Below are 27,225 nucleotides of genomic sequence, written 5' to 3' on the forward strand. Positions count from 1 at the left end.
CCATCACCCCCAACACCTCACTCTCTTCCTACGGCAATCACAGAATGTGTAACACCTGCCCCATTACCGCCTCCCTGCTCCACCATCCCAGAGCCTAAACACTCTTTTCAAGTGAGGTAGCACTTCACATGCACTGCCTTCAATTTGGTCTATTACTTTTGCCGCTCCCAACGCAGTCTACTCTAGATTGGAGAGACTAAACGCAGACTTGGTGACCACTTTGCAGAATACCTTTGGTCTGTCTGTAAGCAGGACCCAGACCTTCCTGATCCTTGCCATTTCCACTCATTGTCCTGCTCCCACATCCACATGTCCGTCCTTGGTCTGCTGCAAAGTTCCAGTGAAGCCCGCAGGAACAGCACCTCATCCTCTGATTAGGCACGTCACAACCTTCCGACTTAACATTGAATTCAACAGCTTCAGGGTGAACACTCTCCTCCACCTTCAACCCGTTTTTATTTGTATCAATTTATTTTCATTTCTGTTTTTCCCTCACCATTGTTCTCTTCCCCCCACGCCACTTGGGCCATCTGTTCCCTGTTCTTCCCCCCCCCCCCAGACTCAAAGCATTAACTCCCTTCCTTCTCCACAGATGATACCAGACCTGCTGCGATTGTCCAGCATCTTCTGTTTTTGGTCCTACTGGGAGTTCCAGTTTGGGAAAATCACTCCTCAAATATTTAGTGGAATTTGCCCAGTAATTTACTTTCTAAAATATCATATTGACTAGCAGAAATAATATCAACCGGATGCCACAGTTTGCTAGTTCCCTTACCTGGGGAGCTTCCATGCTTCTTGGAATTCCATTTGGTCTCCACCACATACTTTGAACAAACTGTCAGTCCAGTCTCCCATTCTTCTCACATGAATGCTGAAGTGGTCTTCCTCTGGAGAGGAGGTCAACGTGAAAGGGTGCCACTCCAACCTCGAAATTTTTGAGCATTGGACAAAAACATACTGGCCAACCTCCATCTTAAAACCCCGCTTCTTCATCTGCAGCTCCAACACTTTAGAGGGATGGGTAACAACCTATAGGGAGAGGCATACGGCAACAACTGATTGAGCAAACAGCAATGAATTGTACAACTATACACAATAGCACGCAATTCTTGGTCAATATTAATCCTGTTACATAAAGGCTTTGGGTAATATAAATCTAACAGTAGCGAATTTGCTTTCTTTTTCTCAGGGCCATTCAGGTCTCTACACTTCCCTTCCACTTGCCCACTTGGCCAAACCTGTTCTAAAGTTCCTCCATGCGCCGGTCCTGGATTTGTGCCTTTCTTTAGTTTCTTCCTAACTCTCCTCACGCCCTCTTTTAGTTTATTTTGCTCCTTTGACATTATTACCACTAGAATCCTGATCCTAGCCATCCAACTTCCCATACATTATTTCCAAATTCCTCCATATCGCTCCCCACACCCTCCCCTAACATCTGTGAAATTTCTTCAAACCCCACAACCCTCTGGAGTATCTGAGCTCCTTTAATTCTGATCCCTTGCACATCATCAAATTTTAATTGTTCCACATTGCGTTGCCGTACCTTCAAACGCCTGTGCTCTAATTTTAGGATGAACTCTCTGCCTCTCTCTATGCAACTTTCCTCCTTTGCAATACTCCTCAAATCTGCCTCTTTGAGCCTGCTTTTGGTCATCTGACCTAATATGACATTGAGTCATAGAAGGTGACATTTTATGTTAATACTCCTGCGAAGTGCCTGGACATGCTTCATATTAAATATAAGCTGTTGTTGCTGCTTCAAAATTAATAGGAAAATAAATTGGATTTACATATTATACTGTTGAGTATTTATGAGTTGCAGTATTTGGAGTCTATTTTTAAAAATACACTTTCTATTCCTTTTCTTTCCTCAAGTAATATAGCTTTCAAAATCGCAATACCAGCTGGGCAATTGCTTCCATTCTAAAAATTCCTGAAAAGGTGCAAGGGATGTGCCAAAAGAAATTCTCCTTTGTTTCCCTCTTGGCAATTTCTGTAAGATAGGTTCTAATTGGTGCCTCTTCAGAACTCTGTGGCTTAGCTCATGTACTGAATGTGAGGAGTATTGTGGATGCTAACACAGATTTTAAATGTTGTGAAGCAATGCATTGCGGCAGCAAATTTTCGCATGAACCATTTTCCTGGTACGTTTTCCAATTTTCAATCCAGTTCTGGAGATTAAAATAAATAAAAGCAAATTGCTGCGGATGCTGGAATCTGAAACAAAAGAGAAAATGCTGGAAAATCTCACCAGGTCTGGCAGCGTCTGCAGGTAAAGAAAAGAGCTAATGTTTCGAGTCCAATGCCTCTTGTCAAAGCTAACAGACATAGAAAGTGTGGAGTGAGAATGAAACATGTCTTTCATTCTCACTCCACAGTATCCATAATTCCCACTTCCTCTGTCTGTTAGCTTTGACAAAGACAAATCATCGCTTTCAAAAATCATCGCTGTCAAAGCGCAAAGAGATAGGGAGGAACGGGCGGCTAGGCAGCAGCTGGTCGACTCCATACTGGAGGTAGAGCGTAAATACTCCGAGGCCCCGACCGTAGAGCTCCTGGCAGAGAGGAAAAAGCTACAAAGGAACTTTGATCTGCTCCCACCAGGAAAGCAGTGCACCAACTCTGCCAGGCATGTGGGACCCTATACGAGCATGGAGACAAAGCCAGCCGCCTGCTGGCACACCAGCTGAGAAAGCAGGCAGCCACCAGAGAAATTGCACCAATCAGGGATACCAGAGGCACATTAGAAACAGAACCAGAAAAGATCAACAAAACCTTCAAGGCCTTCTACCAAGGGCTGTACACCTCAGAGCCCCCAATGGGGGAGTCCGGGATGACACGGTTCCTTGATGGACTGGACATACCAGTCGTGGGGGAGGGCAGAAAACGGGGCCTGAAGCATCACTAGCACTGGGAGAGATCATGGACAGCATTAGCTCCATGCAGGCGGGGAAGGCGCCGGGACCAGACGGGTTCCCAGCGGACTTCTACAAAAAATTTGCGACAGCACTGGCCCCGCACCTGCGGGTGATGTTCACAGACTCGCTAGCTAGGGGCACACTGCCACCCATGGTAGCACAGGCCTCAATCTCGCTGATACCTAAGAAAGACAAAGACCTAATGGAATGTGAGTCATACAGACCCATCTCACTGCTGAACGCAGATGCCAAAATATTGGCCAAAATCCTAGCCAAAAGGCTAGAAGACTGTACCAGAGGCGGTCGCAGAGGACCAGATGGGCTTTATCAAAGGTATACAGCTTACCTGGAAAATCAGGCGCCTGCTGAATGTGATAATGACCCCGTCCAGGGAGAGAACACCAGAGGTGATCGTCTCCCTAGATGCAGAAAAGGCCTTCGACAGAGTCGAATGGAAATACCTCATAGAGCTACTGGAGCGGTTCGGGCTTGGAACAGGATTCACCTCCTGGATAAAACTCCTATACAACGCTCCTAAGGCGAGCGTACAGACCAACAACACCAACTCCCGATACTTCCAGCTGCACAGGGGCACTAGACAAGGATGCCCACTGTCCCCGCTGCTGTTCGCTCTAGCGATCGAACCACTAGCAATCGCGCTCAGAGAAGCAAAAAGCTGGAGGGGTATCCGAAGGGGCGGCAGAGAGCACAGAGTCTCACTCTATGCAGATGACCTGTTCCTCTACATTTTGGATCCACTAAGCAGCATGGACGGAATCATCGCGCTCCTGAAAGAGTTTGGCGCTTTTCGGGCTACAAACCCAACATGAGCAAAAGCGAGATCTTCCCGGTACACCCACAAGTAGGGGGGGCAACACTAACGGGTCTGCCGTTTAAACAAGCCCAACACAAATTCCGCTACCTGGGGATCCAAATAGCCCATGACTGGAAAGGGATCCACAAATGGAACCTCACCAGCCTGACGGAGGAAGTAAAAAAGGACCTTCAAAGATGGAAAACACTCCCACTCTCCCTCGCGGGGAAAGTCCAGACGATCAAAATGAACGTGCTGCCCAGGTACCTCTTCCTACTTAGATCCATTCCGATCTACATCCCCAAGGCCTTTTTCAAAGCACTGGACAAACTAATCATGGCGTTCGTAGGGGGGGGAAGAATGCTATGATCCCATAGAATGACCTACAAAAAAAAAAATCCGGGGGAGCTAGCCCTCCCAAACCTACAATTCTACCACTGGGCGGCGACGGCCGAGCGAATAAGGGGACGGATCAAGGAGCCAGAAGCCGAGTGGGTGAGTGCGGAAGAGGCATCCTGCAGGGGACCTCCCTCCTGGCCCTCGCCACAGCAGCACTCCCATCCCCACCCAAAAAACACTCCAACAGCCCGGTGGTGATAGCCACCCTCCAATCCTGGAACCAACTACGGCAGCAATTTGGCCTGACCAAAATGTCGGACAAAGCTCCCATCTGCAACAACCATAGGTTCACACCAGCGCTGACTGACGCCACGTTCAAAAGGTGGGGATAGGACGGCGGGACACTAACAGTCAGGGACCTATACACGGACGGCAGGATCGCAACACTGGACGAACTGACAGAGAAATTCCAGCTAGCCAGGGGGAACGAGCTAAGGTATCTACAACTCAAAAACTTCCTACGAAAGGGGACAAGGACATACCCACAACCGCCACGACAGACATTACTGGAAGAGTTACTGGATGCAAGCATACTAGATAAAGGAAACTGTAGCGACATGTATGAGCGACTGGTAGAAAGGGCTGACACCGTACTGGATGCAACAAGAAAGAAATGGCAGGAGGACCTGGGGATTGAAATAAGGTGGGGACTCTGGAGCGAAGCACTGCATAGGGTCAACTCCACCTCCAAGTGCGCAAGGCACAGCCTGACGCAGCTAAAAGTGGTACATAGAGCCCACTTAACAAGAACCCATATGAGGAGGTTCTTCCCGGAGATGGAGGATAGATGTGAACGGTGTCAAGGAGGCCCAGCCAACGGCGCCCACATGTTCTTGTCGTGCCCCAGACTTGCGGGATACTGGACAGCCTTCTTCGAGGCATTGTCCAAAGTGGTGGGGATGAGGGTGGAGCCATGCCCGAAAGTGGCGGTCTTCGAGGTTTCAGACAAGCCAGATCTATTCCTGGGGAGGAGTGCGGACGCCCTTGCCTTTGCCTCCCTGATCGTCTGCCATAGAATCCTGTTCGGCTGGCGGTCAGCAGCACCACCCAAAGCTGCAGACTGGCTGTCCGACCTCTCAGAATCTCTCCAAATGGAGAAAATCAAATTCGCCCTCCGAGGGTCAGACAACGGCTTCTACAGAACGTGGGAGTCATTCACCCAATTGTTCCAGGACCTGTTCGTGGCCAACAAACAAGCGGAAGAATAGCCAGGGAGCCAAGAATCAGGGGAAAGTAGCCAAAGCATGAGAGGCAGAGATAGACCGGGAGAGGGGGGGGGGGGGGGGGGGGACAGCTAAACCTGAGGAAAGAAAGGTGAACCACAGGAGGGGGGAGGGGGGGGGGGGAGAGGGAAGGGACAGGGAACAAGAGAGGAGAACCAGGGAGGTGGGGGGGACGCAGGGAAATGACAGCCGGAAGGAGGGCACGGGATACGATAACAAACTTGGCATCTCCTGGAACAGAGAACAGGGAGAATACAGACGAAAGACGGGAGGAACGGCTGAAGCGGAGGTGAGCGCGAGACGACAACGGCAGCGAGATCCGTCTGGGAGAAGCAAGTGACAACACCAAACCCATTCCAGTATTGCCCACTGTAATTGTTTCTCCGGCACCCAAATGTATATTTACCTCCCCAGTCTCCACCCCCCCAGTCTCCACCCCTCCCCCCCCCTTCCTTCCCCCCCCACAAACTGTTGCCTACCTATGTGTTGTAAATAATTTTGCCTGTTGTACAGAGTTGCTGCTGTTTGTTGAGCTGGTGCACAATACCCAATCGGGTATTCTATTTTATTTTTTATTTTATTTTTTATTATTATGTTTTTTGGTATGTTTGGGTGTGCCCTTCTCTTCTATATATGTATATAAATATATATATATATTCCTTAGGAGCTGGTTTAGCACACTGGGCTAAATCACTGGCTTTTAAACAGACCAAGCAGGCCAGCAGCAGCACGGTTCAATTTCTGTACCAGGATCCCAAACAGGCATTGGAATGTGGCGACTAGGAGCTTTTCACAGTAACTTCATTGAAGCCTACTTGTGACAATAAGCAATTTTCATTTCATTTCTTATTCTGTGTACATAACGGTAAATATACTTTGTTCAAAAACCGTATAAAAAAGCTTTGACAAAGAGTCATTGGACTCGAAACATTAGCTCTTTTCTCTCCCTACAGATGCTGCCAGATCTGCTGAGATTTTCCAGCATTTTCTCTCTCTGGAGATTAAAAACAAGGGTGCTACTTCTAAGCATGTTCATTTGTTTCCCATTTTTCCCACATACACCCTTTGGTTATACATCGGAAAGATTTTGTGGCTGCACACTTTCCAACAAACTTCAAATGATTATCTGCTTACCTTTGTGACGACAACTTTCTGGTGCGATCGCCAAAATCGCACAAATCTCTCGCAGACGTACAGGACCATTGGACCCACCACCCATTTCCAAGTCTGTAAAAAGGATCAGTTCGTTTAGGCAGAAAAATGTGAATAGTTTAATGTGATTACATTGTCTCCCAGAAACAGTACCATTAAAAAGTGAACCAAAGACACACGTACCATTGGTGGATTCCCTGAAAAAACAGGCTCAGGACATTGTGGGTTAGACCCCCATTCCGCATACTTATCCTTGCAATAGGTGGCATTATGCTGCTTCAGGCTGTTCTCCGTTTGACCACGAACAATTCGCCTAAGGATTTGAAGCAAAAATACATTCTTTGTCAGAATGTTAGAGGCTTTGGGCTTGTTTTAAAAAAAAATTAAACACCATTGAGCCCTGACTTCTATTTTTAGAATGCTTTCATCCAGGTCTACCTGGCATATGAAAGTTGAGAGTGAATAAGGGAGTGTGTGTGCATCTGCAAAATCATGAAAGATCTGCAACCATATTTAACTCCTATTATGTTTTGAAGGCTGATAATGGGATCGTTCACATTCTTCAGCGATGATTTTTCCCCCTTTTAAATGTACCATTAATTAAGTTTGTACTGTAGGATCAGTTGCCAGTTTCGATTGTGTTCAGAAGGCTATGGGTTCAAGTCCCACTTTGCATGGGGCTGGTTTAGCACACTGGGCTAAATTGCTGGCTTTTAAAACAGACCAAGCAGGCCAGCATGCATGGTTCAATTCCTGTACCAGCCTACCCGAACAGGTGCTGGAATGTGGTGACTAGAGGCTTTTCACAGTAACTTAATTGAAGCCTACTTGTGACAATAAGCAATTTACATTTCATGTTAGGCACATAACCTAAACTGATATTTCAGTGCTCCAGTGCTGCAATGCCATTTGGAATTTTCTCCATTTAAGGATAGAAGGCAGAGAGTAGCAATGGAAGGATGCTTTTCTAATTGGAGGGCTGTGACCAGTGGTGTTCCACAGGGATCAGTGCTGGGACCTTTGCTCTTTGTAGTAAATGATTTGGAGGAAAATGTAACTGGTCTGATTAGTAAGTTTGCAGACGACACAAAGGTTGGTGGAATTGTGGATAGCGATGAGGACTGTCAGAGGATACAGCAGGATTTAGATTGTTTGGAGACTTGGGCGGAGAGATGGCAGGTGGAGTTTAATCCGGACAAATGTGAGGTAATGCATTTTGGAAGGTCTAATGCAGGTAGGGAATATACAGTGAATGGTAGAACCCTCAAGAGTATTGAAAGTCAAAGAGATCTAGGAGTACAGGTCCACAGGTCATTGAAAGGGGCAACACAGGTGGAGAAGGTAGTCAAGAAGGCATAAGGCATGCTTGCCTTCATTGGCCGGGGCATTGAATATAAGAATTGGCAAGTCATGTTGCAGCTGTATAGAACCTTAGTTAGGCCACACTTGGAGGATCGTGTTCAATTCTGGTCGCCACACTACCAGAAGGATGTGGAGGCTTTAGAGAGGGTGCAGAAGAGATTTACCAGAATGTTGCCTGGTATGGAGGGCATTAGCTATGAGGAGCGGTTGAATAAACTCAGTTTGTTCTCACTGGAACGAAGGAGGTTGAGGGGAGACCTGATAGAGGTCTACAAAATTATGAGGGGCATAGACAGAGTGGATAGTCAGAGGCTTTTCCCCAGGGTAGAGGGGTCAATTACTAGGGGGCATAGGTTTAAGGTGAGAGGGGCAAGGTTTAGAGTAGATGTACGAGGCAAGTTTTTTACGCAGAGGGTAGTGGGTGCCTGGAACTCGCTATCGGAGGAGGTGGTGGAAGCAGGGACGATAGTGACATTTAAGGGGCATCTTGACAAATACATGAATAGGATGGGAATAGAGGGATACGGACCCAGGAAGTGTAGAAGATTGTAGTTTAGTCGGGCAGCATGGTCGGCACGGGCTTGGAGGGCCGAAGGGCCTGTTCCTGTGCTGTACATTTCTTTGTTCTTGTTCTTTTGTATAAGTACTTAGCTGAGCGTGAAAAATTTTTACGAATCCTCTGATTAGCAGCGCCCCCACTACTTTTACGACCCAGTTTGTATGTATAATCTTCAGACTTCTCAGCAATGTCTTGCAAAATGAGATGACATGGTAATAGCATCATTTGCCATTTGTCTGTCATTTAAATTCCCTCGCTTGTTTCAAGGCGAGCAATTCTCCCCATCATTCAGTCGGCCCCCTGGAAATACATCTTGTGCAAGCAGAGTGGAGTTTGCACTTCTACTTTCTCCCCCCAACATCTGTAAAGTATGAGGGCTCGAGATACAGGGGAAATTATCCTGTTGCCTTTATCTCTTAAACTGAAGTCCATTCTGCTTAATCGGGTAGATTTTAAAGTTCCTGTGCCATTTTTTGAAGAGCAGGTAATTTCTTCTGTGTGTTCACCAATATCTATCTGTCAACCAACATGACCAATACAGTTTCATTAGTCATTTCACTCTTGTGGTGACTTGCTGTGAACACCTCAAAATTAATTTGTGTGAAAAATTGAGATATAATAATATTTAACCTTTTATTGTCAGAAGTATGAAGTTACTGTGAAAAGCCCCTCGCCGTCACATTCTGGAGTCTATTCGGATACACAGAGGGAGAATTCAGAATTCTCAGCTGGTACGGGAATTGAACCCGTGCTGCTGGCCTTGTTCTGCATCACAAACCAGCTTTCTAGCCCACTGAGCAAAACCAGTCCCTCTATGATAAGATGCACTATAAATTGATTCCTTTACTTCCTTCTTATGGTGCAACCTGGCAAACCGACAGCCCTGCAAACCCGGGACATGTGCAGATGTAGTTATCCACCTCTTCCCACCCACCCATTCAATACACTGTTCATTGAATCGCTCCCCAACACCGTGTCCCCTCCTCCACAACATGATGATTTATTTTTCTCTCCTATATTGCAGCTACATCAATGAACCCTTCCTGATTCTATTCGCCTAAGTTAGGCAAACATGTTACAGGAGCATGGTTGGTAGAAACTAACTCTTCATGGCTCAGTGGCTAACACTCTTGCCTCCGAGTCATGGGATTCTGCGTTATGATCCCATAAATTGTTTGCCGTATTTCCCACGTTACAACAGCGACTGCACTTCAAAAGCACTTTGTGGCTGTAAAGCATGTTGAGCAGTCTGGTGGTCATGAGAAGTGTCATGTAAATGCAAGCCTTTCCTTTTTTTCCCCTTCGCGATGAGAAAAATCAGCAACTTCAAGTTTCCCAGAAATTCAGTTTATGTGGTGATGCACGATCGATAACTACTAAAACGAGGTTGTAGTACAACTGAAGGCTTTAATAAGCTAGAAGTGTTCGCCAGCAGCTCAGGTACAGAATGAGGGCTGCTGGGACGGCACGGGTTCTTATACCCCGCCTATCAGGGCGGAGCTACCATACTCTACAGCCAATGGTAAAACCCCTAGGTTTAACCAATGGCACTTCAGCCTCTCGGGTACCGTAATACCTGATAATACCACATTCACCCCCTGTTAAAAAGGAGTCCAGCGGGGGTGGTGGTCGGCAACTACAAAATGTAACAACATGGTATAATCAGTAATGGAGGTACCGTGATACCTCCTTACAGTGTTTAGTGATTATTTACAAACATGTCAGACATGTACATTCAGTGTTTAATATTTACAGATCAGTTAAAATGTTGCAATCTGTCGGTCGGGTGCCCATGTTGTCCTTTGTGATCGTCTGAGCCTTGGTGGTGACTCCGGTGGGTGCTTGGGCGTCTGCAACTCTGGGAGCGTGGCTTCGATCTCCATGGCAGCTTCGTCACCCCTAGACGGCGCTAGTGGGAAAAACGGGAAGGGGGCGCCTGTAGGGGACGTCGGTGGGTCGTCGGTGGGCCTAGGCAGGGGCGGCGGGAGGACTGATCCTCCTGTAAGGTGCTGCGGTGGAGGGGGGGGTGGGGGGTGGGGGTGGGACTGGTGGCTGGGATGTACGTGGGGTTCCGGCGGGCGGCAGGTCCTGTAGGAAGACCATATCTTGTCGGCCGTCAGGGAATGCCACGTAGGCGTATTGGGGGTTAGCGTGTAGCAGATGGACTCTCTCGACCAACGGGTCCGACTTGTGCGCCCGCACGTGTTTTCGGAGCAGGATGGGTCTGGGAGTTACCAGCCAAATCGGGAGCGAGGTCCCGGAGGAGGACTTCCTGGGAAAGACAAGGAGACGTTCGTGAGGTGTCTGATTGGTGGTCGTACAAAGCAGTGACCGGATGGAGTGGAGGGCCTCCTGGAGGACTTCTTGCCAGCGGGAGACTGGGAGGTTCCTGGACCGTAGGGCCAGTAGAATGGTCTTCCAGACCGCTCCGTTCTCCCTCTCTACCTGTCCGTTTCCCCAGGGGCTGTAACTGGTCGTCCTGCTCGAGGCGATGCCCTTGCTGAGCAGGAATTGACACAGTTCGTCGCTCATAAAGGAGGACCCCCTATAACTGTGTATGTAAGCGGGGAAACCGAACAGTGCAAAGACACTATGGAGGGCCTTGATGACAGTGGTTGCGGTCATGTCTGGGCAGGGGATGGCGAATGGGAACCGGGAGTACTTGTCAATCACGTTCAGGAAATACGTGTTGCGGTCGGTGGAGAGGAGGGGGCCTTTGAAGTCCATGCTGAGGCGTTCAAAGGGATGGGAAGCTTTAATCAGGTGTGCTCTCTCTGGCCGGTAGAAGTGCGGTTTGCACTCCGCGCAGATTTGGCAGTCCCTGGTGGCTGTCCTGACCTCCTCGATGGAGTAGGGAAGGTTGCGGATCTTAACAAAATGGAAAAAGCGAGTGACCCCCGGGTGGCAGAGGTCCTCGTGGAGGATTCGGAGGTGGTCCACTTGTGCGGTGGCACATGTGCCGCGGGATAGGGCATCAGGAAGCCCGTTTAGCTTCCCGGGACGGTACAAGATCTTGTAGTTGTAGGTGGAGAGTTCGATCCTCCACCTCAAGATCTTGTCGTTTTTTATCTTGCCCCGCTGTGCATTATCGAATATGAATGCCACCGACCGTTGGTCAGTGAGGAGAGTGAATCTCCTGCTGGCCAGGTAATGCTTCCAATGTCGCACAGCTTCTACTATGGCCTGAGCCTCCTTCTCGACTGAGGAGTGGCGAATTTCGGAAGCATGGAGGGTACGGGAGAAGAAGGCCACGGGTCTGCCCGCTTAGTTGAGGGTGGCTGCCAGAGCTACGTCGGACACATCGCTCTCGACCTGGAAGGGGAGGGACCTGTCGATGGCGTGCATCGTGGCCTTTGCAATGTCTGCTTTGATGCGGCTGAAGGCTTGGCGGGCCTCCGTCGACAGGGGGAAGGTTGTGGACTGGATTAGGGGTCGGGCTTTGTCTGCGTAGTTGGGGACCCACTGTGCGTAATAACTGAAAAACCCGAGGCAGCGCTTCAGGGCCTTGGGGCAGTGAGGGAGGGGGAACTCCATAAGGGGGCGCATGCGCTCAGGGTCGGGGCCTATAATTCCATTTCGCACTACGTAGCCTAGAATGGCAAGACGGTCGGTGCTAAACACGCATTTATCCTTATGGTATGTCAGGTTAAGGATGAACAAGATGGCGGCGGCGATGGACAAAATGGCAGTGTCCACCCGTCCAGCGTGGTGTCCGTGGGGGAAGATGACCACGCCTGTGGGTCACACGTGGCCCTAGGATCGGGGGGCGGTGGTGAGCGCTGGCCGGTCGGGGCCCGAAGGGGGGGTTGCCGCAGCGGTCCGGAGTCGCTGGAGACCGCGGCCATGGCACGGGCCTGGCAGACCCCCACAAAGTGGCCCTTCTTGCCGCACCCTTTGCAGGCGGCGGTGCGGGCCGGGCAGCGCGGGCCGGGGTGATTCAGCAGAAGAAACAGCGGGGCCCGGCGGCGTTAGCAGGCCGTCTCATTGCGCAGGCCTGCGGGGTCAGGGGGAAGGTCTGTGGGGCTGCCGCTGCGGGGTGCCACGCAGCCCAGGGGGCTGCCGCGCGGTCGGGCGCATAGGACTGCGCGTTTTTGTAGGCAACGTCCATGGACCCTGCCAGGGCCCGTGCCTCTCTAAGTCCCAGGGTGTCCTTTTCTAGGAGTCTTCGGCAGATATCTGAGGAGCTCATACCTGCTATGAAAGCATCTCTGATTAAAAGTTCCGTGTGCTCGCTCCCCGAAACTTGCGGGCAGCCACAGTTTCTGCCCAGCACCAGTAGCGCCCGGTAGAAATCTTCCAACGATTCCCCGGGCTTTGCCGTCTAGTTGCAAGCAGGTGACGTGCGTAGACCTGATTTACAGGGCGGATATAATGTCCTTCTAACAGTTCGATTGTGGCATCATAGTTCTCCGCCTCCTGGGATCTGGGTGTAGATCCCAGGGCTGACCCTTGAGCGCAGGAGATGCATTTTCTGTCCTTCTGAGGGGGTGCCTCTGGCCGTCTCGAGATAGCCTTTCAAGCACACCAGCCAGTGTTTAAATATTGCAGCCGAGTTCTCCGCGTGGGGGCTGAGTTGAAGGCACTACGGTTTGATTCGGAGATCCATCCTTCCAGCTTAAGTCTAGTAGATTAAATTGATGCGCAATCAATTACACTCAAGACGAAGTGATTTCATAACTGAAGGCTTTAATCTACTAGAACTTGTTCCCCAGCAGCTTCGGTACAGAAAGTGAAGGCTGCTGGGACGACACCATTTCTTATACTCCGCCTGTTAGGGCGGAGCTACGTAACAACAGCCAATGGTAAACTCCTGGGTCTAACCAATGGTCATCAGCCTCTTAGGTACCGCAATACCTGGTACTACCACAGGTATACAGCTGTATTGTTGTTTTATTTGAGTCATCTGAAAAGCATTTACTGAAACAAAGGAACATGGCACTTGAAAGACAGTTTCCATGTACAGTACGTACCCAATTCCATGGATCACAAGTCCAGCAAAAAAGATCACGAAAAGGTGGTGTGTGTACCAGAAGACTTCAAAGTATGACCTCCGGATAATTTCTGTTGATGAAGTTATCATCAGTATCAGAGCCAGAGTGATTGCAATCCCACTCAACCCAGCCACAGTTGTGAACGCCATTATCGTGGGATTCTAGAAAGAAAAGACAATAAATGTATAAACAACATCTTGCCTGATCATTGAAACAAAAATGAAGTCAGCTGCGGGATTCTCTGGTCAGCCAGCCGTGTATTCCACGGCGGTGCATCCTCACCGTCTGCGGAATTCTCCATACTCCAACCAAAGCTATCCCTTAAGATTGCACACTTTAAGCAACAAGAAATAAAACCCACTGAATTATATTTAAAGGGATCATCAACTACTTATAGGTTAGTTGTTGGTGAGTATCTGGCTGATGCTACAATATTACAAGTGATTGGTGCCTTCTATAATTAGGTTCAGTTTCAAAAGTCTACAGGGAGAAGATCACTTGGTGATGAAGTATTTTTTGTTGACTTTAAGGCATCTGCACCATTCAATTGCATGCCCATTTGGGTAGAATCATAATCCCCCCTCTTGGAATAAATCATAGCAGGGAGAATAAACAGAGACCAGTCTGAATCGGCGGTGACGCGGGAAATTCCCGCCACGCCGCTCCGACGGCGGGACATGATTCTCCGGCGACCGGAGAATCGGCACCAGTTCCGCCCGCATGGTCGACGCGGTGCCAGTCGGGGGCTGTTGAAAGGGGCCCCTGCGGCGATCTCCGCGGTCGACGGCCAAATTCGCACCGAGTTCCACCGGCATGGTTCCAACCAGGTACCACCCGGCGGGAGCTCGGACCCGCGGCTGCGTTAGCCGTCCTGGTCGTGGGGGGCGGTGGATCAGACTCGGGGGGGGGGGGGGCGGGGAGGCCTCCATGACGTCCAGGCCTGCGATCGGGGGCAACCGATCGGCAGGCCCCCGCAATCTGGAGGGGTCTAATCTCCTTCCGCGCGGGCCCGCTGTGTCGCTACGCCATGTTGCACGGCTCCAGTGTGGAAACGGCCACCACGCGCATGCACCGGCGCGGAAATGGCCGCTGCACGCATGCGCGGACGCGTGCCGGCAGTGCAGGGCCACGTATCGGGCCCCCTGAGGGCCGCTGAATCGCTGGGCCAAGAAGCCCTTTGACGCCAGCGTGAAACACTCCGGTATTTATGCTGGCGTCAACACTTAGCCAGGATTTTGTAGAATCCCAGCAGTTTGAGCATGACAAGTTGCTAGAAAAGAGATGAGAAGGCAGGGTAGAACGAGAAAACATATTTACCCAGGGGGTGTTCAGGGGGCAATTCTCCTACCTACACAAAGCAACAACCAAAGTTTGAGACAATTCAATGCCAGTAAGGAAGTCCTCACTGAAATTTATCATCTGCCACAACTCCAAACAGATTAGGGCAAGGGTGGCACTGCCAGTGGCTATGATAGTGAATGTGACTATGAACCTTTATGCAGCTGGTTCCTTCCAGGTTTCTATTGGAGGTATTATCATGCATCGTGTAGTTTGCTATCCACTGTTGATAAAGAAGATCACTGAGGTTCTCTATTGAAGGAGAGCTAACTTATTTCCATTCATTCTAGTTCGAAACAAGCAGACAAAGTGAGCACAAGAGTTCGCAAGATTTGCAGGCAACCACTCGGGAGGATTTAAACTAATATGGCAGGGAGGTGGGAACCAGAGCGTTAACTTAGAAGGTGTCATAACTGAAGGGGAAATAGAGAACAAAAATAATAGAACATCACCCTCAGGCAGAGCAAAAAAGGTGACAAGTGTGAGAAGGAAGGTGGTCAATGCAGGATTGAGGGTGTTGTACCTAAATGCGCGCAGTATACGGAACAAGGTAAATGAGCTTGTTGCGCACATTGGAAATTGGCCGGTACGATGTTGTGGGCATCACAGAGACGTGGCTGCAAGGGGATCAGGGCCGGGTTCTAAATATACAAGAATATATGTCCTATCAAAAGGACAGGCAGATGGGCAAAGGGGGCGGGGTTGCATTGTTAGTAAGGAATGAAGTTAAATCGATAGCAAGGAGCGATATAGAATCAGAAGGCATAGAATCTCTTATGGGTAGAGTTGAGCAATCGCAACGGTAAAAAAACCCTGATGGGAGTTATGGAAAGGCCCCCTAGCAGTAGTCAGGATGTGGGGCAGAAAATAAATCAGGAGATAGAGAAAGCATGTAAAAAAGGCAAGATCACAATAATCATGGGCGACTTCAATATGCAGGTGGACTGGGAAAATTAGGTCGGTAGTGGATCCCAAGAAAAGGAATTTGTGGAATGTTTAAGAGATGCTTTTTTGGATCAGCTTGTGGTAGAGCCCTCTAGGGAACAGGCAATTCTCGATTTGGTGATGTGTAATGAGGCAGACTTGATTACGATCTTAATGTGAAGGAACCCGTAAGGGACAGTGACCACAGTATGATAGACTTTACCCTGCAGCTTGAGAGGGAGAAGCTGGAGTCAGATGTAATGGTATTACAATTAAATAAGGGTAACTACAAAGACATGAGGGAGGAGCTGGCCAGAGTTGATTGGAAAAGGAGACTAACAGGGAAGACAGTGGAACAGCAATGGCAGGAGTTTTGGTGGGTTAATAATAACCTTTTATTGTCACAAGTATGAAGTTACTGTGAAAAGCCCCTAGTCGCCACAATCCGCCGCCTGTTCGGGTAAGCTGGTACAGGAATTGAACCCGTGCTGCTGGCCTTGTTCTGTATCACAAATCAGCTGTCGAGGCCACTGAGGCACAGCAGAAATTCATCCCAAGGAGGAGGAAACATGCTAAGGGCAGGACAAGGCATCCATGGTTGACGAAGGAAGTCAAGGGCAGCATAAAAGCAAAAGAAAACGCATACAAATTAGCAAGAATTAGTGGGAAGCCAGAGGATTGGGAATCATTTAAAAGAGAGCAGAGGACAACTAAAAAAGCAATAAGGGGAGAGAAGATGAAATATGAGTGTAAGTTAGCTAGTAATATAAAGGAAGATAGGAAGAGTTTCTTTCAATATATAAAAGGTAAGAGAGAGGCAAAAATAGACATTGGACCACTGAAAAATATGGCTGGAGAAGTAATAATAGGAAAGTACTGAGGGGGTTAATAATAAACTTTTATTGTCACAAGTATGAAGTTACTGTGACGAACTGAGTAGTTACTTTGCATCAGTCTTCACGGTTGAAGACACCAGTGGGATGCCAGAGCTCCAGGAGAATCAGAGGACAGAGGTGAGTGCAGTGGCCATCACTCAGGAGAAGGTTCTGGGGAAACATAAATGTCTAAAGGGCAGCACGGTAGCATTGTGGATAGCACAATTGCTTCACAGCTCCAGGGTCCCAGGTTCGATTCCGGCTTGGGTCTCAGTCTGTGCGGAGTCTGCACATCCTCCCCGTATGTGCGTGGGTTCCCTCCGGGTGCTCCGGTTTCCTCCCACAGTCCAAAGGTGTGCAGGTTAGGTGGATTGACCATGATAAATTGGCCTTAGTGTCCACAATTGCCCTTAGTGTTAGGTGGGGTTACTGGGTTATGGGGATAGGGTGGAGGTGTTGACCTTGGGTAGGGTGTTCTTTCCAAGAGCCGGTGCAGACTCCTTCTGCACAGTCAATTCTATGCAATTCTATGAAGGTGGATAAGTCACCTGGACCGGATGGTCTACACCCCAGGGACCTAAAAGAGATAGCTGAGGAAATTGTGGAGGCATCGGTGGTGATCTTTCAGGAATCACTGGAGGCAGGAAGGGTTCCAGAGGACTGGAAAGTGGCTAATTTAACACCACTTTTTAAGAAGGGAGGGAGGCAGAAGACGGGAAATTATAGGCCGGTTAGCCTGACTTCGGTCATTGGTAAGATTTTAGAGTCTGTTATTAAAGATGAGATTACGAAGTAGTTGGAAGTGCATGATAAAATAGGACTGAGTCAGCACGGCTTTGTCAAGGGGAGGTCATGTCTGACAAATCTGTTAGAGTTCATTGAGGAGGTAACAAGGAAGTTAGACAAAGAAGAACCAGTGGACGTGATTTATTTAGATTTCCAGAAGGCCTTCGCCAAGGTGCCGCATTGGAGACTGTTAAATAAGTTAAGAACCCATGGTGTTAAGGGTAAGATCCTGGCATGGATAGAGGATTGACTGACTGGCAGAAGGCAGAGAGTGGGGGTAAAGGGTTTTTTTTCAGGATGGCAGCCGGTGACTAGTGGTGTACCTCAGGGGTCGGTGCTGGGACCACAACTTTTCACAATATACATTAATGATCTGGAGGAAGTTTGCAGATGATACAAAGATCTGTAGAGGGACAGGTAGTATTGAGGAAGCAGGCGGGCTGTAGAAGGACTCGGACAGGCTAGGAGAGTGGGCAAAGAAGTGGCAGATGGAATACAATGTGGATAAGTGTGAGGTTATGCATTTGGAAGGAGGAATTTAGGCATAGACTGTTTTCTAAATGGGGAAATGATCAGGAAATTAAAAGCACAAAGGGACTTGGGAGTCATTGTTCACGATTCTCTTAAGGTTGACGTGCAGATTCATTCGGCAGTTAAGAAGGCAAATGCAATGTTCGCATTCATGTCAAGAGGGCTAGAATACAAGACCAGGGATGTACTTCTGAAGCTGTATGAGGCTCTAGTCAGACCCCATTTGGAGTATTGTGAGCAGTTTTGGGCCCCGTTTCTAAGGAAGGATGTGCTGGCCTTGGAAAGGGTCCAGAGGAGGTTCACAAGAATGATCCCTGGAATGAAGAGCTTGTCGTATGAAGACCGGTTGAGGACTCTGGGTCTGTATTCGTTGGAGTTTAGAAGGATGAGGGTGGATCTTATTGGAACATACAGGATACTACGAGGCCTGGATAGAGTGGACATGGAGAGGATTTTTCCTTTTGTAGGAAAAACTAGAACCAGAGGACACCATCTCACACTAAAGGGACGATCCTTTAAAACAGCGATGAGGAGGATTTTCTTTAGCCAGAGGGTGGTGAATCTGTGGAACTCTTTGCCGAAGAAGGCTGAGGAGCCAAATCATTGAATGTCTTTAAGACCGAGATAAGTAGATTCTTGATTAATAAGGGGATCAGGGGTTATGGGGAGGGCAGGAGAATGGGGATGAGAAAATATCAGCCATGATTGAATGGCGGAGCAGACTCGATGGGCCGAGTGGCCTAATTCTGCTCCTATGTCTTATGGTCTTATGGAGTGGCAAGAGGAGGAAGATGTGGTGAGTGAGGAAAAGGAAGGGAAGCTGCAACTTTTACAGCTTCTTTCTACCTGGCCTGGACTTGAGAACTAATTGAAGTGCGATACCAGTAAATTCAATTCCAATTCTAATTCACCAACAGTGCCACCAGTAACCATGAAATGAAATAACCCCTGAAAACAGGAATTAAAGTATGAAATTATCTGGCACCCATTTGGACATTCTGAATTCTCACTCTGTGTACCCAAACATGCGCCGGAATGTAACTTCATTACAGTGTTAATGTGAGCCTACTTGTGACAATAAAGATTATCTTTTCTTTTAATAAACATTTTATTGAGGTATTTTTGGTATTGTAACAACAACAAAATAAACAATGTACATGAAACTATAAACATAGCGCAAAAGCCATCTCCCTTCCTTACAGGTCCCACCTTTATTAACCCCCTACTCTAAGCTAAACTACACCCCCCCCCCCCCCCCCCCCCCCACCCCCCACCTCAGCTGACGATTAATTTTCTGCGAAGAAGTCGACGAACGGTTGCCACCTCCGGGCGAACCCCAACAGTGACCCTTTCAAGGTGAACTTGATTTTCTCCAAACAGAGAAAGCTAGCCATGTCTGATAGCCAGGTCTCCGACTTCAGGGGCTTTGAGTCCCTCCAAGATAATAATATCCGTCTCCGGGCTACCAGGGAAGCAAAGGCTAGAACGTCTGCCTCTTTCTCCTCCTGGATTCCCGGGTCTTCCGACACCCTGAAAATCGCCACCTCTGGACTCAGTGCCACCCTTGTTTTAACACTGTGGACATGACATCTGCAAACCCCTGACAAAATCCCCTAAGCCTTGGACATGTCCATACCATGTGGACATGGTTGGCTGGACAATAAAGATTATTATTGGAACCATTTAAATGAACAGGCAACAATTCAGTCATGATCTCATTGAATGGCAAAAAAAGCTTGATGTGCCAAATGGCCTACTTCTGCTCCTATGTCTTATGGTCTTTGTAGCATACAGTCAGTGCAAAGCATGCTGTCGAGTGGATGTCGGCCTGAGCAGTGGATGTAAAATCATGAGAGGTTAGCAACACTTAATGGGGAGGTGCATTTGGCAGCAGCAGGTCCTGAAATCCAGTGTAAAACTGATTTTCGTGCATGGAAACACATACGAATGGCACAAGATTTTCCTCACACTGTACTGGAAGCCTTCTAGAAGGAGATGGAGAGGAGGAAATAAGTTTTTTTATCCATCAGGGGCCAAGAGGCTTGCCAGATAAAATGTGCGAAGACAATAGAAGCAGATAGCCATGGTGGTCGATGCCAGCAGTCTTGCCCCAAAGAGCAGGTTGCAGTGCCACAAGATGTTCAAGGACCACATTCGAGTTGTCAACATCAGTGAATGTATCTTCAAAGCCAATAATTGCATGATTTGTCTCACAAACTGTTTAATATATTACACCTCTATCATTCCCCTAGCCTAAATTCCTATCAATCACAACCCATACTGAACATTCACAACTGGTACAATTCCCTCTCTCTTGCAGTTCAAGGTGGCACATAACCTCAGGCTGCAATATTTAACTGGGGAGGGGGACAGACGTGGCCGCATGTTCTCATCCTTCAGAGGAGACAGTGCGTGCCATCATTGGAGCAGCCATAACTGAAGCCATGGCCAGTGACAAAGCTGGATTGAAAATAACACTCATAAAAAGTCCTCTTTCTCACATTCCACACACCCCTTATCCTTCTTCTGATTTACAAGCTGCAGATACTGTAAACATGAACCTCTTGATTTCTCTCCATCTCCTCACTACAACCCTTATACCACCTGGCCAGATACTGGTGGAACAGAAAAAGGTGGAAGATCAGGAAGTTAATGATGAAGAAGAAGAAACACTGTCACTCATCCTGAGGAATTTCAGGAACCCTCTCCTGGTTCTACAGTATTATAACTGTCCAATTTTGCTTAATTTCCTCTTACCTGTGCCCACCCTTCCCCAGGATTTATCTTCAGGCTGCTACCAATCAGCAGGAGGCCAACAGCGACCTCCTTCAAATTGCCAGGCTGCCTGTGGAGATGTGACAGCTACTGTCAGCTTGCTGAATTAATATTAATGTGGCCCAGTTAATGGGCTGGCCCCCAACCTCTTGGTAACTTCATCACCACATTCAGGTTGGAAACTGGGAGCTGACAAATTTATATCTCTTTCCTTCAAACATCTGTAAGAATCCTAACCAAGGTGAATGTTGGTCAATCTACCTAGAGCCAAGCTCACTTTGACACAAAATGGCACCAAAGTCTGAATCAGACTCAGCAATGGATGTTGCCCTCTGAGAGTTACACCCACACGAGAGCTTGTAGTAAGCTGTGCAGCACACTCACATCTTCCCATTAGAAAGACAATTGCCTGGTGATGATTAAAACAGTAGTATGTGGAAAAAATTAAATGCTATCACTCTTTTGCATATTACCTGCTGAAATGAGAAGATCACCTTTAAAAGTTAGCAACTATTACTGTATCCAGCAATGTCTGCAATTTTCAGGGACTTCAGAAACATCAGTAGAACATAAAACATAGAACATACAGTGCAGAAGAAGGCCATTCGGCCCATCGAATCTACACTGACCCACTTAAGCCCTCTCTTCCACCCTATCTCCGTAACCCAATAACCTCTCCTAACCTTTTTGGACACTAAGGGCAATTTCGCATGGCCAATCCACCTAACCTGCACAGCTTTGGACTGTGGGAGGAAACCGGAGCACCTGGAGGAAACCCACGCAGACACGGGGAGAACGTGCAGACTCCGCACAGAGAGTGACCCAGCGGAGAATTGAACCTGGGACCCTGGCGCTGTGAAGCCACAATGCTATCCACTTGTGCTACTGTGCTGCCCTTTAATAGAAAATTAAAGCTTACCGTTCTTGGGTTTTGAATTGGATTCACATAACTTCCGTTGTTTTCCACTTTAGACAACGCGGTATTAAGTGGTCCCTTTTCACCCAGCTGACAGTCCATAAACCGCTCAAAGTTGAATAAATGTGCAATGATGTGAATGGCTGTGAAGGAAGTGATGTACAGACTGTCATAACCTTGTACAAATATTACAATATATAGGTGAAAACCAAGACTAATGGGATTGATCTATTGTTCAAAGAGATTGTGCATTAGTTAGATAATAATGAGATATATATGGCCAACGGAGTCAGTTCAAACCACGGTTCTCAATCCATTAGTAAAAATGTTTGAATGAAAATCTGATAAAGTTAGCATGGCGCAGTCTGATTTCTTGTTGCTCTGTGAAAATTGCGCGAATGATTTTTTTTTAGATTGCACGTTGCAGTTATAAAACACCATCAAGTATCACAAGACCAACATAATATTATCTTAACTCTATTCTTAATCTTAACCTTAAATTTGTAACGTTTGACTAAAGTTATCCTCTTCAATTTTTCAGTTCCATCACTCCTTGTAGATTGCTGCTTTGTGGAATTGAAGGGATACTGAGCAGAGAACAATGATGTCAAACAAAAGTTAAATGCTGTGGATGCTGGGAATCTGAAATGGAGACAGAAAATGCTCGAAGCACTCAGCATGTCTAGCAGCATATCTGTGGAGAGGGAAACATAAATAATGGCCCTGTTATTCAGAGAGTTGGAAGGGTGAAGGAGAGGCCGGAAGCTGCTGAAGAACCTACAAGGCTGGAGTCTGGAACCCATGCGCACAATCCCCAGAAAACAGGATGTTACCTAAGCCTGAAATTCAGAGGTGAGGGGAATTGCGCAGGCCAGGAGGATATCAGTAATTGGGAGGATTGGGGTTGAGGAAGACTTGTGATTGGAGCTGTGAGGCTGAAGGTGTCTTTGAGGGGCTTGGCTACAAGGAGTGCTGAAAACATTTGTTGGTGTATTCAGCTTTAAGACAGAACATGCTGTATTTCTTGTTCCCTTCCCCCACTCCCCACCCCCACTTTCCCTCTCCTCGCCCTTACCTCCTCCTTCTCTATTCCCCTTCTCTCTCCTCCTCTATCTCCCCTCTCCCCACTTCCTCTATCTCCCTCTTCCCTCCCTCTCTCTCCCCTCTATGTCTCCCCCTTCGCCATCTCCCCTTCCTTCTCTCTCCCCTCTTTCCCATCTTCCCCACCCTCTCCCCCTCTCCACCTCTTGGGTCCTCTGCCCGCTTCCTCTCTCACTCACTCCCTTCTCTCTCACTCTCTCCCCCCTTCCCTTTCCTCTTCCTCTTTTTCTCTCCCTCTCTCTTCTCCCGCTCTCTTTTCTCCCTCTCTGTCTCCCTCTCTCGCTCCCCACCCCCACCCTGCCACCGTCTCTCGAGTGCTATGCTTTGATACAAAGCTCAGGTAGGGATCACAATGTAACTCCAAACATTCTTTCCCGAAAGGGACAATTTAAAACAAAATCTCAACACTTGTTCTTGCATTAAGGATATATTCCTGGAAATGTGATGCCCTGAGCTGGATGTGTGAATCTAAAACACATTGTGTAAATTTGATATCTTTATACTTTGTTCCCTCGAGACTTATCAGGAGATTAACGGTCAGGGCATCATAGGAGTCAAGGGTGCTGAGGATCATTGACACTGCTGTTGAGACAGACAGCAGCGGTGAAGATATTCCCTGGCACGGAGTGAAGGGGGCACTGGAGGATATGGATACGGCCAGGGTAAGCGGAACATAGGAACATAGGCACAGGAGTAGGCCATTCAGTCCATCAAGCCTGTTCTGCCATTTAATTCAATCATGGCTGATCAGACATGTCAATGCCTTTTACACACACTACCTCCATAACCTTTTACGCTATAAAGGCCTGGCCTTCTGTTATAACCTGCCTGCTTACCTCTGGCTGGGGACTAATAGCAATCCCACAATCCTTTGGGAGTATGAGCTTCCCCAATGAAGGGGGCGGAGAAATCATGAGCAGATTCCCATCATAAATAAAGCTGGCCAGTTTGGAACCGGCTAGAGAGTGAGTAGCAAGGGAGTTGCTGCTGCTGTTGTATATATATATGTTATTGTAAATAAATGTTATTTCTGTCTAACCTTCAACTCGTGCTGGATTCTTCGTGGCCCTCATAAAACTGGCGACGAGGGTTAAAGTGAATAGCTGTCTAAACTGCTGAAACCACCTCCCTGGATTTTTGTTGGACAGAGGTTGGAAGTTGTTTTCTATTACACCATGCCTCTATATGGACGTTTGGATGTTTTTGACGCTGCACTGGAAAGCTGGAACCAGTACGCACAACGGATGCGTTACTATTTCCGGGAAAACAACATCACTGAACACGAGCGCCAAGTGGTCATATTGCGCCAGAGGTGCCGTCGTTCCGACAGAAACTGGGGCCAGCCCAGGGGCCGTACCTTCCATTTGGATGAACCTGCGGCGACTACACCCGAGGATGTGGAGACGGAGGACGACTGCCTGCAGCTGCATTGTGTGGCAGCTCCCCGTGTGGCCCCCATTAAGGTGACAGTACGGGTCAATGGTCACCCGCTTGAGATGGAGTTGGACACTGGCGCAGCGGCCTCCGTGATCGCCCAGAGGACATTCGACCGCGTCAAGCTGGGTATACAGACCCTTACATTAACCGACACACAGGCCAGGTTGGCCACCTATAACGGGGGAACCATTGGACACTGCCGGTACTACGATGACCACTGTTGTTTATGGACGCCAGGAGGGGCGTTTCCCACTTATCGTGGTGCGCGGCCACGGGCCCGGCCTGTTGGGTCGGGACTGGTTGCGCCATTTGCGGCTGCAGTGGCAGCACATCCTCCAAACAGTTTCTGGAGGGTTGAGGAGGTACTAGGACAGTACCCAGATGTATTCCAGCCCGGTTTGGGGAAAATAAAAGGGGCCGTAGCCCATATCCAAGTCGAACCAGGAGCCTCGCCGCACTATTTCCGGGCGTGCCCGGTGCCTTACGCCTTGTTCGAGAAGGTAGAAGGGGAGCTCACTCGTTTGGAGACTTTGGGTATTATCAGGCCCGTCCGTTTCGCTGACTGGACAGCACCAATTGTACCTGTAATGAAGCCAGGTGCCACAGATGCTTGTGCGGCGACTATAAACTTACAGTGAATACGGCTTCCTGGCTCGACCGATATCCAATGCCTCGCATAGAGGATCTCTACGCGAAGCTTGCAGGTGGACTCTCGTTCACAAAATTAGATATGAGTCACGCCTACCTACAGTTGGAGCTGAACCCTGCCTCCCGGCCATATGTAACGATTAATACACACCGGGGCCTATATGAATACACACCGGGGCCTATATGAATATACACGGTTGCCCTTTGGGGTATCCTCTGCCTGCGCTATTTTTCAACGCGTCATGGAGGGCATTTTGAGAGGTTTACCGCATGTTGCTGTCTACTTAGATGACGTTTTGATTACAGGGATGTCGGAGCAGGAACATTTGGAAAATTTGGAGGCTGTCCTTAGACGCTTTTCGGAGACTGGAGTCCGTTTACGTTCAGGCGAAGGAAGTAGTCTACCTGGGTTATCGAGTGGACCGTGAAGGTTTGTACCCCGTCGCAGAGAAGGTGTGTGCAATTCAACAGGCCCCCACCCCAACTGACACTTTGCATCTTTGTTCTATTCTCGGCCTCGTAAACTATTACGGGAAGTTCCTCCCCAATCTGGCAACTAGGCTGGCCCCGTTGCACCTTCTGCTAAAGAAGAATCACATCTGGGTTTGGGCTCAGCCGCAAGAAACCGCTTTCCGGCGGGTAAAACAACAATTGTCGTCGTCTGGGTTACTAACTCACTATGATCCTGGAAAGCCTTTGCTCATCGTAACCATTGCTGACGTAGGGAAGTTGTTTCCATTAGCAGGGGAGACTAGGACTCGGGGGCACAGCCTTAGAATAAAAGGGAGTCACTTTAGAACAGAGATGAGGAGAAATTTCTTCAGCCAGAGAGTGGTGGGTCTGTGGAATTCATTGCCACAGAGGGCGGTGGAGGCCGGGACGTTGAGTGTCTTTAAGACAGTAGTTGATAAATTCTTGATTTCTCGAGGAATTAAGGGCTATGGAGAGAGAGCGGGTAAATGGAGTTGAAATCAGCCATGATTGAATGGTGGAGTGGACTCGATGGGCCGAATGGCCTTACTTCCACTCCTATGTCTTATCATAAGTCTTATGGTCTTATCACATGTGATGCATCCCCGCATGGTATTGGGGCCGTCCTGTCCTACAAAATGGAGAACGGGGCTTAGCGGCCGATAGCTTTCGCCTCCCGCACATTGACTGCAGCGGAAAAGAAGTACGCGCAGATCGAGAAGGAGGGCCTGGCGGTGGTCTTTGCGGTGAAATGCTTCCATCAGTACATGTATGGCCGCCACTTCACTATCGTGACTGATCATAAGCCTCTGCTGGGACTTTTCCGAGAGGATAAGCCAATATCACCCATTGCTTTCGCACGGATCCAGCGCTGGGCTTTGTTGCTCGCTGCATACGAGTATTCTCTGGAGCACAAACCAGGAACCCAGATAGCGAATGCCGACGCACTGAGCCGATTGCCTTTATCGACCGGCTACATGTTGACCCCATAACCGGTGAGGTGGTTGCAACCTTAGATTTAATGGACACTTTGCCTGTCACGGCATCAAAGATCCGTGAGTGGACCCAGGCGGAGCCAGTCCTGTCAAAGGTTCGGCACATAGTCCTGTATGGTGGGCAGCATAGACAGCTCCCAGGCGAGTTGCGGCATTTTGCTCCAAGCTGTCAGACTTTAGCGTGGAAGACGGTATCCTCTTGTGGGGGACGCGTGTGATTGTCCCGGAAAAAGGACAGGAGCTGATACTAAGAGACTTACACAATGGCCATCGGGGTGTGACCAAAATGAAAATGTTGGCCTGGAGTATGTCTAGTGGCCAGGCCTCGACACCGACATTGAGAAGGTGGCCCAAAACTGCTCAATTTGCCCGTTTTTTGTTTTCATATAGGACCACCCCACATGCGGTGACTGGAGTAGCTCCCGTGGAACTCCTAATGGGCCGGAGACTTTGCACCCGCCTTAGCATGGTTTTCCCGGACATTGGCGCAAATGTACGCCGCACACAAGAACGGCGGGGACATGGTTTTTCTCGGCATCCGCCGATTCAGCAGTTTGCGCCCGGTGACCCAGTGTTTGTTCGGAATTTTGCTGGTGGTGCCCAGTGGGTCCCTGGCATAATTGTTCGCCAAACGGGCCCTATCTCGTACCAGATGCAAGCCCAGGGTCGTCTCCAGCGCAAGCATGTAGACCATGCTCGGTCCAGAAGACCATCCCTTCCAAAGATTCCCCGCCCCCGGAGCTCATTTCTACAGCCACAGAGACCAGAGACAATGGAAAGTATTCCTCACAATCTTCCTCTGGTGCCGCACTCAAAGCCTGCGCAGGTCGTTGCAGAACCGCATGCAGATAGGGATGCCGAGATGACGGAGGCAGCGGACTCCGAGATGGAGACACAGGACGCCTCAGAGGGGGAATCCTCGGGCCCACGGGCCGTGGATGTACAACCGCTACGCCATTCATCACGGAAGCGCCGTTCTCCGTCTCGTTACACGCCGCCCGATCCAGCGC

The 27,225-nt window shown here is 48.7% G+C and overlaps 1 protein-coding gene across 2 annotated transcripts in view; it reads right to left on the reverse strand.

Annotated features, from left to right (window-relative positions):
* The window catches only part of cybb (cytochrome b-245, beta polypeptide (chronic granulomatous disease)), a 146,820-nt gene that overhangs the window by 19,671 nt on the left and 99,924 nt on the right, over positions 1-27,225 (reverse strand). For both annotated transcript variants that reach the window (XM_072513893.1, XM_072513895.1), the window contains 5 exons: positions 21,567-21,706; positions 13,398-13,579; positions 6,690-6,819; positions 6,489-6,581; positions 776-1,029 (listed from right to left, as the gene is read on the reverse strand). In XM_072513893.1, coding sequence (XP_072369994.1) covers positions 776-1,029; positions 6,489-6,581; positions 6,690-6,819; positions 13,398-13,579; positions 21,567-21,706 — 799 coding nt within the window. The remainder of the gene's footprint in view (positions 1-775; positions 1,030-6,488; positions 6,582-6,689; positions 6,820-13,397; positions 13,580-21,566; positions 21,707-27,225) is intronic.

Source organism: Scyliorhinus torazame, chromosome 8 (genome assembly GCF_047496885.1).
Source record: "Scyliorhinus torazame isolate Kashiwa2021f chromosome 8, sScyTor2.1, whole genome shotgun sequence".
NCBI classification, from domain to species: Eukaryota; Metazoa; Chordata; class Chondrichthyes; order Carcharhiniformes; family Scyliorhinidae; genus Scyliorhinus; species Scyliorhinus torazame.